At 40.7% G+C, this 14,764-nt stretch overlaps 1 protein-coding gene across 2 annotated transcripts in view; it reads right to left on the reverse strand.

Moving 5' to 3' along the window:
* MYZAP (myocardial zonula adherens protein) overlaps positions 1 to 14,764 on the reverse strand; it is a 115,903-nt gene that overhangs the window by 39,972 nt on the left and 61,167 nt on the right. For both annotated transcript variants that reach the window (XM_065940610.1, XM_065940609.1), the window contains exon 11: positions 2,779 to 2,862. In XM_065940610.1, coding sequence (XP_065796682.1) covers positions 2,779 to 2,862 — 84 coding nt within the window. The remainder of the gene's footprint in view (positions 1 to 2,778; positions 2,863 to 14,764) is intronic.

Consider the following 14,764-nt stretch of genomic DNA (forward strand, 5'->3'; position numbering starts at 1 on the left):
TGAGTTTGAATCACCTTGAAGTCACCTAGTCCTATACCATAAAGCAAGAATCTGTCCCTCCAAGAGTCAGCATCCTGTAGGCTTTGCTGCTCAGAAAAGGTATTCCTTGTCCTCCGGATATGAAAGATCAGTGCAACTGTCTGGAAAATGTCACAGTGACATTTAGGTTAACTCTAAGAAAACACCGAAATAAGTGAAACAATGGCCTTTCAAAGATCTTAAAAACCAAGAACACAAACAACGAAGATATAAATTAAACCCAAGATACTTAATATTTTAGAATAAGTTAAAGTGTAAATGTATTATTAAATCTTGACATGTTGTATATGTTTTATCTGTTATTTAAGATGGATGATCAAAAGGAATTAGCCATTCTAAATTTGTAGTAGAATTTAAATAGTTTAGGGAAATTTAATCAACCAAATCTATAATCAGTGTTTAAATGCTCAAGGAGAAATGGTTTTCAAGCCATTCTGAATGACTTTTTGGATAGACACAGCAGACACGGCCACCCCACCCCCATGCTCTGGATACTCACCAACTCCTGACATGCCTTCATGACTCTTTTTACTTGGGGGGCTTCCTCTGCCCTCGTGGACAAATGCCCCAGCTTTCAGACCTCCCGGTAAGGATATCTCAGAGGCCGGTGCGCGCCATCTGCCCCGGACACCCAGGGCAAGTGAGCAGCAGCCGTCCCCAGTGGTAATCTCAGTAAGGTAGTTGGTGGAGGCCTTCATGCCTTCCCTGACTCATTCCTCCTCTCCCCACTGGGGCTTTCAGGGATCACCTCCTAACTACACTAGTGGACTCACACCCACATCTCAGAGTCTGGGCAACCCAGATGAAGAGAAGAGAGGAGTTTACCAAATCAAAAGCACACGTATGTGTGAGGCTCTTCTCAAAGTACAGTCCCCCCTTGGGCATTTTCTAATTTCCCAGCAGGGGAGCTGGCTTGGTAGCACAGCCAGCCGGGGGAGGCGGGAGGGAGTGGGCACGGTCTTGGGTAACCCTCTGCCTCTCCTGTCAGCATCTCCTCCCTGGAACCAGCCTCTCTCGGGACTCATGACTTTCACTAGGTCACACGCTCTCTGACTCTCACTGTGGAGCTGTGATTCCTCCACAGGGAACTGTGATCTCAGAGGACAGTCTTCAATACAGAAGTCTCCATTCATAAAGCTAGAGTTGGACTCGGGGAACAGGACGAACGTCCACTTACTCAGCTGTCAGGACAATGAGCCCGCAGGCTTTGAGTCTGCTCTCAGGTCCCTCTGGGCCATGAGGGGCTTCTGCTTATGACCTTTATAGGCAGCCCCAAAAAACAGGAGAAACAAAGACCCTGCTCGCCACCCCTACAAACATGGTGGTTAAGTGCTCAGGCTTACTCACTTAAAATTGTCACTTTGGGCGGGTTCCTCAACATCCCTGAACCTCACTTTCTTTAGCTATAAAATGGAATAAATATAATCTAACTCATCCCTCTTAATAAAGAAAAAATGATTGATTGTTTAGGCATGCCAGCCACTTTCTATGCACTCCCATCACATGGACACACATGTAGGTGCAGTTATCATCCTCAGGTTCTAATTCTAAGAAACTTTTCCAGGGTCACCCAGCTAATAAGAATGTAGGGTTCAATCCTAGGCGAGTCTGATTCCACTCTTAGCCTCTATGGTATTCAAAAGATACAGAAAGTAAAAGCGCCCAACACACACTAGGAGCTGAATTACTGTCATTACTTTCCTGTGTCCTTGCTTCACCATTCTCTCCTGGGCTGTCTCTCACTGGGGAAGGACTAGAAAGGGGACACAGACAAGGAGAGATTCACGGAGCCTTAAATGAAGAGGCCCAATGCCAAGTTCTTAATAAAAAGCCTTCAGAGAAAACAGAAGGCTTCCACTTCTATTAACACCTAAGCTCTTAAAGTTCTTTCAACTCTGTAATTTCCTTCCCTGGAACCTCCACAAAATTCCCAAAATGCCTTTCAAAAGTCCATAAAGTCATGAATACTAAATATCATAGAAGTTTTCAGTGAAATTAAGTTACCTCTGGGCTTCCCTGGTGGCTCAGTGGTAAAGAACCTACTAGCCAAGCAGAAGATGTGGGTTCGATCCCTGGGCCAAGAAGATCCCCTGGAGAAGGAAATGGCAGCCCACTCCAAAATCCTTGCCTGGGCAATCCCATGGACAGAGGAGTTACAGTGCATGGGGTCACAAAGAGTAGCACATGACTTAGTGATTAAAAAACCAGTCACCTCTAAAGCGTGTTGACTCGATGTTACAGAAGAGCACTGCGTGAGGAGTCTGTCTCTCAGCCTGGCTCTGGGACTGAACTGTGTAACCTTGAGAAAAGTCACCTGCCTTCCCTGCGCCTTTTTATTGTTATTATTGAGAGAATAAACCTCATCTTGCCTTTCTTAAAGTTGTTGAGAAAATCATGTGAGAGATGTATGTGAAAATACTTGGCAAATTATAAAGCACAACACAGATGTGGGGAGTTATCAGTATTCAGCAGCAGCCTATCCAACTTGCTAAGAAAATTCCTGAATAAGAAAAATGGGAGCCAAAAAGCAGAGGTGAGTAGCAAGGGGGGATGAGGAGAGTCAGATGGTAAAGAAAAACTAGCTGTCAGAACCTCATTTTCAATGTTGGCAGTTAACCTTCAATCAATTTTATAAGGCCAGGAAATAGCCATATTTTTAATTAAGTGTCGGCGGTAGGCTCAGCACCATAAAATTTAATGGTAGGGAAGACACCAGCATGAAGAAACATAGCTTCTTACCTCTCCTTCTAAGAAAGATATCTTTTCTAAAAGCTGCAATATTAAGAGTTGTTTCTGCTGCACCTTCTTCTTTAGTGATTCAATCTAGAAAGAAACAAATTGGACATTGTTAATCAAAGATGCAGAATTGTACAAGTTAATCAACTAGAAGAGAAACCTTTGGCTTTCATTCAAACAGAAGCTACATATTGGTTCTTCTGTGTTCTGTGCAACAGTATTAACATGAGGTTTTCCATGGAGGGGGGGGGTCTGTGCCCAGGTAAGCTTGGGACATCAAACATGGTTGATGTTTCATTAGGTTTGTTTAGCCTAACATTTCTGCACTGTTTCGCCACGGAACCCTTAGTAAAACTTCACTGATGCTTTGGGAAGTGCAGACGTAACTCTACATAAAAAATGTATTCAGCTTGAATTTATGCCACAGCCTGTATTTCAAACATTCAGCTCTGTTGATCCTGTTTGTATATTCATATTTGTTCAACTAAGTGTCAAAAGTTTTGCTCTGGGAAAAAGGTCACTGTCACTGAAAGTAATAATGAAATTCAGAGGATTGAGGACTCATGAGACCTGGGGCAAGCAGGAAAGTCCTCTGAAAGACAGGGGCTTGAGCTGGGATTTTTCCCTTTGTTTTTATACTATATGTATCTTGGAGTACCATTTGTTTTTCATTCACGAATCATGTCTCCATGGACAAATCACAGGTTTCCTAAAAGCAGGAACCAGAGTGCTCTATACCAGGCCATGCCTTGGACAATAGTGGGAACAGAGTGTGGGTTCAATAAATAACATGTGATTTGGAAGAATGCACTAATTTTCCAACAATTTTATATGAAATTTGAGCATTTACAAAACCTTTTTTTAAAAATCCCTCTTGGTGCAAAATGACACAATTCCTATGGAAGGGACTCTAGCAATAACTAAAAGCAGTATAAGTGTACAATTACACTTAACCTTTGACCCAGCAATTCTATTTCGAGAAATAGATCCTATAGATACATTAGCCAAAATATGAAATGACTTGGACATAGGATTTTAGAAAATGCACACACACAAAGATATCAATAAGTGGCTGATAAACTATGGTACATCTTAACAATGGATTTCCTTGTAACCTTCAAGAAAAAGTGAAGATCTCTAAAACCCTGATACAGTATATTCTAAGGAATGTATGGTATGATGGCTTTGGTGTAAAACTGCTAAAGACATATGAATGAATATTTGCAAAAAGAAACACTACAAAGATCAAACAAGTCTTAATATTTACCAACAGGGAGAGGGAGGAAATTAGAAGGAAGAGACAGAAGAAAGACTTTTCTGATAATAACCTTGTTACATAGGTTCAATCTTGGAAGCACATTTTATAGATTCAAAAAATAAAAACCAAAAAGGGGGGAAAGTGAATCCTAAAATTTGAAAACAAACTGAAATAAAGGAACTTAACTATATATCAAATTGGTTAAAAGAAGTAACTCAGGCACTGTTAGAACAAGGTAATTTGACTGGATATTTTTAGTGGATGTATTCTAAAGATAAAAAGAATTGCAAAAAACCTCTCACTCACTGGGAAAATTTGGATAGTAATATTAGTGTTATATTTTGAAACTATTTGATAGATTGTATAACACCATTTGGAACCAAGGTTTTTAGTGTAAGAGAAAGAAATATAAACATGAAATCAAAGAGGTAAAAAAAAAAAGTTTTGTTAGATTTCAAATGAAAGTATCAGTATGAACACATAATTTTTGTTTTCTTTTTAAAAAATATATTAGATAAGCCTGAAACATTCAGAAAACTAAGATCATGGTATCTGGTCCCATCACTTCATGGGAAATAGATGGGGAAACAGTGGAAGCTGTGTCAGACTTTATTCTTCTGGGCTCCAAAATCACTGCAGATGGTGATTGCAGCCATGAAATTAAAAGACGCTTATTCCTTGGAAGGAAAGTTATGACCAACCTAGACAGCATATTAAAAAGCAGAGAGATTACTTTGCCAACAAAGGTCCATATAGTCAAGGCTATGGTTCTTCTAGTGGTCATGTATGAATGTGAGAGTTGGACTGTGAAGAAAGCTGAGCACTGAAAAATTGATGCTTTTGAACTGTGGTGTTGGAGAAGACTCTTGAGAGTCCCTTGGACTGCAAGGAGATCCAACCAGTCCATCCTAAAGGAGATCAGTCCTGGGTGTTCATTGGAAGGACTGATGCTGAAGCTGAAACTCCAATACTTTGGCCATCTCATGCAAAAAGTTGACTCATTGGAAAAGACCCTGATGCTGGGAGGGATTGGGGGCAGGAGGAGAAGGGGACAACAGAGGATGCGACGGCTGGATGGCATCACCGACTCGATAGACATGAGTTTGAGTAAACTCCAGGTGTTGGTGATGGACAGGGAGGCCTGGCGTGCTGAGATTCATGGGGTCGCAAAGAGTCAGACATGACTGAGCAACTGAACTGAACTGAAGCCTGAGACACCTTATTCTACCTGAAAACAAGGACATGAAGGGTCTCCCTTGGGTCAAAGACAGGATAATTTGTACATCAAAGAGAGTGTAATTAAGTAAAACACATGGAACATATATATTTTTTAAAACCCTGAGCATTTTATGATTCTTAAAAAAGAAAAAGCAGCAACAATTGGAAATGACAGTGGAACCAACTCCTTAGAAACTTCAAGATTTAGAGAAAAGGATAAAGCATTTATCCTGCCTTACTTGCACAAACTGCATGTTGAGAATACTAAAAAAAAGTCCCAGTTTATGAGGAAAGAAGTTTTACTTTACAGAAGAATTCCAGGTAATAAATGGAGAAGGAAGGAGAGAATTTGGAAATAACCATTGTGTGATACCAAGGAAATATTACTAACAGACTCAAGCAACTTTCATGGACAGATGAAATACTGAGGGGCAAAGCTGATGAGGAACCTGATAACTGTGTTGAGGGCTGTCACCACCTGAATGCACAGCCAGCCTCACCATCACCCGAAGTGGGATCACCAGACAATATGTGCCCCCAGAGCAGAACAAAATGAATCACCCAGGAAGTAGTCTTGCCTCCCCCAACTTAAAAAAGTTGAAACAGAATCTAATCAAGCTAATAAGGAGACAAAAAGTCAAATTCAGAATGTGGGAACATTTATAGGACAGCTGACTTAGTTCCTGCAGTACCTGGGTCGGGGTAAACTTGAGTTGGGGGTGAGAGGGCAGTAAACGGAGCACGCTCTAGATCAAAGGACTTGAGAAACCTAATAACCAAGGATAGTGGACTTCTCTGTATGCCGACTGGAGCAAAGTACTGTTAAAAGACTTTTTAAAGGCGTTTTGGAAAATGCTATTACAGACTGATATCAAATGGGACCAAGAATTATTATTGACTTTGTTGGCTGTGAAAACTAACATGTAATAATAACTAATTATGATTACAGAAGGAAAAAGTGCACATGTTTTAGAGATGCCTAGTGAAACACGCAGAATGTCTGGGATTTGCCTTTTAAAATAATTTAAAAGGAAAAAATAAAAGGAAAAGAAGGTGGAGATGAGGCAAATGTGGCCAAATCTTGCTGTTTGTTGAATCTAGGCAATGATTCATTATTACCCTCTTTGTCCTGAGTGAATTAGACATTTTTGTGATAAAATATTTTAAGTTCCAACTGGTGTCAAAAAATATAATATTCCATCATGAAAAGCAAACCATTTATACAAAATAGAACACAAGAAACATACTTAAGAAAAAATGTTCAATGTTGATAAAAAAATTTTTAATTAACAATTAAAAACAGTCACTAGTTATCCTTTCATATCTATTAAATTTGCCTGAAACTACTGACTGAAAAAAATGGTGCTGGAAGGACTGGGAGAGACAGCTATTCTCATGTGTTGCAGGTGGTGCTGTAAATTAGAATGACCCTTTGGGCAATTTAGCAATAAATATTAAGAGCCATAAAGCTGTTCATACCCTTTGACCTACTAATCCCACTCCTGGGAATTTATCCTAAGGATATAATTCAGATGTAGGAACAGGGCTATATATACAAAGATGTTCTTACTCCTATTATTTATAATAGAGAGAAAATGGAAATAACCTTAATGTCCAGCACTAAAGGAAGTGGTAATAAATTATGGAATATCAATTTGATGGAATATATTACACAAACACTAAAAACAAATCTATTACAAAATGGAAAAGTGTTTACAAAAAGCCTCAAGGGATAGAAAAACAAGAGTTTACAACAATGAAAGTAGAAGCTGGAAGAGAAGTTAGATAAATGAAATCATTCTGCAGTTAGGGTAGGATTATGAGCAAAACAAAAGTATGCTTTATTTACATTTCCTGCACTTTTTGTAGGAAAATTTGCAGAAATTATCCTTATCGTGTCCCTTTTTCCTTCCTTCTTATATTGTTAAAATTCTTAAAAACTGACTTTTAAAGTCTTTAAATGATAGGCAAAATGTGTACTGAAGTGAACTAAAACATTCCAAAGTCAGGAGTAATATTTCATCAAATAACACAAGTGACTTCACACACATTGGTTGCACCATCTCTGAAGTAATCAGTAAATCAAGAGAAGTGAGAGGGTTAAGGATATCCTCATGAACAGCTCATAGGAAGAGACCAAGATTATTCTACTCACCTTTCCGCTAGATTTTAGTTTTAAAAAGAAATCAATGCAAAGCAGAGATATCATCTAGGGAAAGAGAGCTGAGGGGAAACTTCTGGGCTAATTTTAGTGTGAGGAGGCACCTTGTTCTGGAGGAAAAAATGGGTGTGGGAAGGATGTGAGGGATCTGAAGCTTCTGGTGACAAGGCTCAAGTTTTTCAGCAACTGATGCGTCAAGAAGCGATTGTGCTTTTCCACTAAAAATGAATGCCGTGCATGCTCATTTGCTTTCATCCTTGAGCATTTCTCATAGAAGCATCCTGTACAGTATATTCTGTGGTCAGAGACGACATGTTCAAACTAGGGACCAAGGATGCTTAGGCTGGCAGGCAGAGCATAGCAGGCCCCTCATGCCCTACAAGGGGTGCCAACTTCGAATTTCAAGTTATTCCTCTACAGTCTGCTCCTGAAGCACACCCCATGTCTTCTCCCATCCAGTTTCTAAAATAAGCAGACTCTCATGTGTCTGGGTGGGACTTCCTCAATGGCTCAGCGGGTAAAGAATCCGCCCACAATGCAAGAGACACAGGAGGTGCAGGTTCCCTCCCTGGGTCAGGAAGATCCCCCACTCCAGTATTCTTGCCTGAAAAATCCCATGGACAGAGGAGCCTGCCGGGCTATAGTCCAACGGGTTGCAAAGAGTTAGACGTGACTGAACCACTAAGCACGCATGCCCACATGTATCTGAGTTTGCTATTCTAGCTAACATCAGACTCCCAACCCTTTGGTTCTTTTCCATAATATCTAAATCACGCATTTGTGTGAAAAATGCTGTTATTTCTGACTGCCAACTTCAAAGAGCCTTGACATATTGTCTCCTATATCTTACTCTCATAGTAACATAAACACTCAGAAACAGCTACTACTATGTTATTACTGGTATTTCTTCCTCCCTAGACTGTCAGCTTCTTGATCAGCTTCATATTCTCAGACACTGAATGAATGAATCAAAGAATCTGTCCATCCATTACCTCTCAACAATCCACCCTGTAGACTTCAGAAACAAAGTTGTTTGGAAGAGACTCTGGGAGGCCCAGAGGAACCAAGACAGACTTGCTAAATACATAACCTCCAAAGCACCCCCCAAAATTGGGGGCATCCCAAAATCCAGGGAACCACGCAGGCAGTATGCAAGTGAAATCCATTTGGCACATTTGCTCTCACTTGACTGGTATCAGTTTGTAAATTTGACCATTAAGAGGTTTAGGTCCACTTCACAAAGCTGCACTTAAATCTAGCTGTCACCAGGTGGTGGTAAATGACCCAAGTTACCAGGCTCAAGTCAAAACATTAAGAAATAAGAAATTAGATGAAGCCTGGAAAATAAGTGCTTCTATCTTACTTACCCAAGAATGTAATCTTGTTACAACAGTTAAATTTAAATATCAAACAGCAGGGGGATTTCCCTGATAAGCCAGGTTAAGAATCTACCTTCCAATGCAAGGAACATGGGTTCAATCCCTGATTGGGGAACTAAGATCCCACATGCCACAGAGCAACTAAGCCCATGGGTCGCAGCTACTCAGCCCAGGCACCTCAACTAGAGACCCCACAAGCCACAACTAGAGAGAAGCTCCCACACCACAGTGAAGATCCTGAGTACCTCAACTAAGACGTGACACAGCCAAAAATCAATTGATTAATCTAAAAAATCAAATAGTAAACCTTCTTATAGAACAAAGGGAAGAAACCCATCTTGGTAAAATCTAGAACCTTTTACCTGATGCTCACTCACTGAACTGATATCTAATTTTGTCTTCATTAGCAAGTTGTTTTTTTTTTAATTTTTGTAATTCAAACTGAATATATATCTTGCAGCCTAACCATGCAGGAACAGGCCAGTTTGATATTTAAGGTGGGTTTAGGGGGTCATCTAGTTTCTAAAATGGTAACAGCTTTTCTTCACATTAACCACAATTGAGTTACGTGGATAGATGGTTGGAGCCAAGCAATCCCTTTCAACTATAACTGGAGTCACCTGGACCAAGTCCACTTCTAGGCTCTACTTCAGAGATGCTCTCTTACTCAGAAACCCTCCCAAGCTTCTAAGGGGGAGGGACAAATTAGGAGTTTGGGATTCACACACACACTACTATATATAAAACAGATAACCAACAAGGACCTACTGTACAGCACAGGGAACTATCCTCAACATCTTGTAATAACCTATAATAGAAAAGAATTGGTTATATATAACCAAATCACATTGCTGGACACCTAAATCTAACACAACATTGTAAATAAACTACACTTTAATAAAAGAAAACAGTAACAAAACAGAACCACCCTCCCACATGGTCTAATGTTCCAGTTCCCTAGTGTGGACATGAGATGCTTCTGCTGTGGTCCCACTTTATCTCCCCAGTTTCCTTTCATGCCAGCTCTGGCCCACAATGAACCCTATGAAGAAGCCACTCCATCCTCTGAGTGTGCTGTGAACACAGTGGGACCTCTGCCCCAACTGGTGCCTTCACCAGGCATGGCCTCCCACCCTCCATCCCCTTCTCCACCAGGAAATCTGCTGGCAGGAAGTATTCCACAGTCACCTCCCAGGCTAGCTCTTGCCAGGTCCTTCAGGTTGCCTTTACATCTGTCTCTGTTCATTTCAGCCCTTCAAGCAAACCCCTAGCAGGAACCATCACTGCCACTACCATGGTCTGTTTAGATCTTCCTCTTGCACCAGACAGCAAGCACACACGGTACAGATGTTTAGTGTATCGATTATCTTGTATGAAAGAGCAGTTCTCTGAGGAGGTGAAATCACTGCTATCCATCCACACATTTTTATAAACTGCTTTGGAAACAGATTCCTATAGTGAAAGGATCCCTCCCGATTTCTTTCAAAAAAGGCCTTGTATGTCAACCGTACTAAAATGAAATTATACAAAAACTCAGTAAGGTCCTCTTATGGATTCACAACAACCCCCGGAGGTTGCAAGGCTTGTCAGCTTCCTGGAATTTTTTCACATTGGTGACAGACACGAAAGACATGGGCCATTTCGTGTTAGATGTCAGAATGTGATATAGCCTGTAATTAAAAGGATGTGACTAGTACCCGACTGTGCAAGACTCACGAAACATAACTCAGTGTGGAGGTTGGCAATGTGGAGAGAAATGAATGAATATAAGAAATACAGCAGCAGATAAGTATTAAGTACTAGACAGCACTTGATACTTTTTTTTTAAGGAATTATGCTTTAAGGTGTTTTCTCTTACCAGCTGGAAAATGATCATATACATATATCTGCAAGTGCCTTTCATAAAACAGGAGACACACGAAAACGGGCATGATATTAGAAGGTACATTGAAACTGTCACATTGAATTAAACTGTTTAAGATCTTGTAAGAGTAAGGAAATTACATTTCTTTAATCCAACCTAAGTTTATGATATTGTTGTTTATTTTCTCTGAAATTTGTTTTGTATTCATTCTAATTTTAAGAACAGCCAAGTAAAGTAACCCAAGCACTTTTATTCAAAATCAGTATGATGGTTGGTATTTGTATGTGTGTTTATCATGAAACTCAAGACATTAATAAAAAGTTTCCAAACCTCTATCACCAGTACCTCTCTCTGTTACTCTTCCTAATGGACCCATAAAGTCATTAAGATGAATGGTATAGAAACCTAATTTGACATGAAAGATGTTAAAAACAAAGCAAGTTATAAAACAAACAAATAAAAAGACTTTCTACTTTAAACCACCTTGGTAAAGAAAGAAGTCATTTTCCCCTTGAAAATATACCAAAAATGGATACCTGCCAATCAAAGCCTCTAATCAAAATGAGAGAACCGGGGTTCTGAATTCTAGATCAAAGAGAAGCAACAGGATACTTGAATGTGAGTCTTTCTTGACTTTTCATGGGAAATGCATGCTGTTCAATTATTTGAAAATCTGACAGAAAAATAGATTGAAGATCCGTATTATTGTTACCCACAATGAACCCCCAGTTACCCAGAGACCCAGTGGACTGACTGCATTACGGCTGGCACAGGACAGGCAAGAATTTTCTAGAACTCTCCGAGGGTTTTTATCACCTCTCTTTGCTCCCTCTTGTCCTAACCCAGCCTAGTTTTCAGCTCAACATGCTGTGATCTGGCAGAAAGTTTTCTCCATTTTCCTCAACAAAATAGGCATCACGTCTGATGCCCAAACACCTCACCATGAAAACTGAGAACAACTGATATCTAATACTCTTCCTCTGAAAAGGTTTTTTTTTTTTGCTACAGTTTCTCTTAATTGTATTTTATAAGTGCTGTAACAGTGTAATTTCATAGTTGTGTATTTTTTAAAGTGCATTCCCTTTGGTAAAAACCACCACAGAAAGAATTTTAAAATAAAGTTACCTTCTTTTCTTAAAAAATGATACAACACAGGGACCTATGACAAGACAAGGATCTGCCCTGCACTAATGCAGCATGAAAGGACAGTTTAAAAAGGACAAGGAAAATGGGACATTATCTCATTTTGGGGGGAGCGGAGGGATGAATTAAGGCCACAACAAAACGAAACTGAAAAATTGCTAAATGAAGCTCTGAGTGGGGAAAATGAAAAATCAATGAAGGAACGGAGGGGAAAAGGTACATTTTTCATCTTCATGATGTTTGATTGGGTTTGGAGAAATTCATTTTCAATTAATGTGTCTTGTGGCATTCAGCCAGGCCAGATATGAACAGGGCACACATTTTAATCAATTTTTTTCTATTAAGTTTGAAGTAATATATAATCATAGAACTATACTATTCTAAAGGATCAGTTGAAACTGGCTTCTGTGGTAAAGTAATCTAATTTGGTTTGATTTCTATCTTATATTAAAGATCACCCCACTTCTACTGAAGAAGAACCAGCCCCCTAAATCTCCTGGGTACCCACTCATAACTGGACTATACAAACATCAGTGAAGGGGGGATAAACTGGCATCCCAATCTGCGGGCATCCACTGGCAAGGAAGAAAAAGAGGATACTGGGCACCAGGGCTTTTGCTGGTTTAGCACATTATTCTCAGCAACAACCCTCAGAGTCATTACCCCATAGATGAAGGAACTGGGGTTCCTACAGTTTCACTGTTCATTCACTCCTCAACATCAGCCATGACCCAGTGCTAGATTCCAGGAGCACAGCCATGCGCCAGGGAGACCTGGTCTCCACTTGCAGGGAACCAGCGCATGGAGAAAGAAGTGAACAAGTTAGCACAACAGGGGAGCAGGCAAGCGATGTTTGGTTCCCCTCCTACCCAGAGACGGGATGCACCGGCCATCTGCCAATGGGGTAAGGGGAAGGTTCAGACCACGGGACTAAGAGGGGACCAGCCCGTCCCAGCTGGCCTGGAACTTCCTAGGTTTTAGTCTCATGTGTCGGGAACCTTCTCATTTGCAGGCAAACCAGGACAGTTGGTCACCCAAGAGCTTGATGCTGGCAGGGCTGAGACCTGAACCCACGTCTCTCTGATGACAAGGCTTGGGCTCTTCTGTTCACACCAGCCTGAGGTCCAGAGGGTGGCCTCTGTCCTCCCTGTGATGATAGCCTATCTCGGCAGTGCTGCCTGCAAATGAGGCCAGGCAGGGAAGAACACTGGCAGGCAATACCTTCTTTTACAAACGGTTTGCTGGGGCCCGATGTCTTAAGGCTGCTCTTTTCTCCTCCGTGAGTTTAGAGGAAGGTGAGGTGGGAAAGCAGGAAGGAGGGTCCTCTAAGCTTCCCTGGATGGACACAGTATCAGAGACAAAAGACCATACACTGAACAGGAATACCCAGGGAGAGAAATGTTTCAGGCTAAATAATCAGAGGATGTACAGGCATAACTCGTTTTACTGCACTTCACTTTATGGTGATTTACGCATACCGCATTGCTCCCAAATTGAAGGTTTGTGGCAACCCTGTATTGAGCAAGTGTGTCGGCACCATTTTTCCAACAGTATTTGCTCACCTTGTATTTCTGTGTCACATTCTGATAATTCTTACAATATTTTATAATATTTTAAATCCTCCACCAGCAACAAAAATATTACGACTCACTGAAGGTTCACATGATGCTTCTGTGGTTGTTGTCTAGTCACTTAGTCATGTCCGACTATTTGAGACCCCATGGACTGTAGCCCACCAGGCTCCTCTGTCCATGGGATTCTCCAGGCAGGAATACTGGAGTGGGTTGCTATTTCCTTCTCCAGGGGATCTTCCCAACTCAGGGATGGAACCCACATCTTCTGCATTGGCAGGCAGGTTCTTTACCACTGAGCCACACCAGGGAAGCCCCAGATGATGGTTAGTGACCCGTTTTTAGCAATAAAGTATTTGTAATTAAGGTCTATACATTTTTGATACATAACGCTATTGTACACTTAATAGACTACAGTATAAACATAACTTTTATATGCACTGGGAAACCAAAATGTTCATGTGGTTCACTTTACTGTAGTACTTGCTTTATTACAGTGGTCTGGAGCCCAGCCTTCAGTATCTCTGAGGTAGGCCTGTATACAGAAGCACCCAGCTCCACACCTGACACAAAGCTGATGCTAAAAAAAAAAAAAATAGTTTAAAAAGGTTCCTATTGATAGACGTGCACTACTATATATAAAATAGATATCTAATAAGGACCTACTGTATAGCACAGAGAACTCTACTCAATACTCTGTAATGACCTATATGGGAAAAGAATCTTAAAAAGAGGGGATATATGTAGATGTATAACTGATTCACTTTGCTGTCTACCTGAAACTAACACAACATTGTAAATCAACTATATTCCAAAAAAACTTTTTAAAAAAATAAAAATTTGTTTACTAACTGTGTCAATTCTAAGACAAAATAAAACAAAAAATATAGGAGGCTTCAATTAAACACACACACACACACACACACACACGTGCACATCACACAAATACATGTTCTTAAAGTTCAGATGCCCTGGAACATGGACCCTCACCTGCACTGACCAGAACTCTCCAGGGAGCCTCTGAGCTGCCCTTCCTGCCCCTCTTCTCTCTGATTCTTCAAGAAACCCCTGCCAGAGGCATTGGCAATGGGGAGCCACTGAGGAATTAGGAGCTGAGAAATAAAGGATGTTTTCTCAGGTTGTTGCTGCTACTCCACTTCAGTTAGGCTCAACCTACATTTTCAGTCTCTTCATCATTACTCCCTGTCATCATTACAGTGCACTCAAACCAGGATACTGCTTGCTGAACTCACCCTATACTTTCTGGCCTTCATGTTTGTGCTTTTAATTGATTCTATGTCTAGTCTGGCACATCCTTTTCCACCTACACAATCCCTGCCTAGAAAAATCTAACCCATGCTGCAAGACCCAGTCAAATATCACCTCCTCCCTAAA

The sequence above is a fragment of the Muntiacus reevesi genome, chromosome 7, assembly GCF_963930625.1.
Source record: "Muntiacus reevesi chromosome 7, mMunRee1.1, whole genome shotgun sequence".
NCBI classification, from domain to species: Eukaryota; Metazoa; Chordata; class Mammalia; order Artiodactyla; family Cervidae; genus Muntiacus; species Muntiacus reevesi.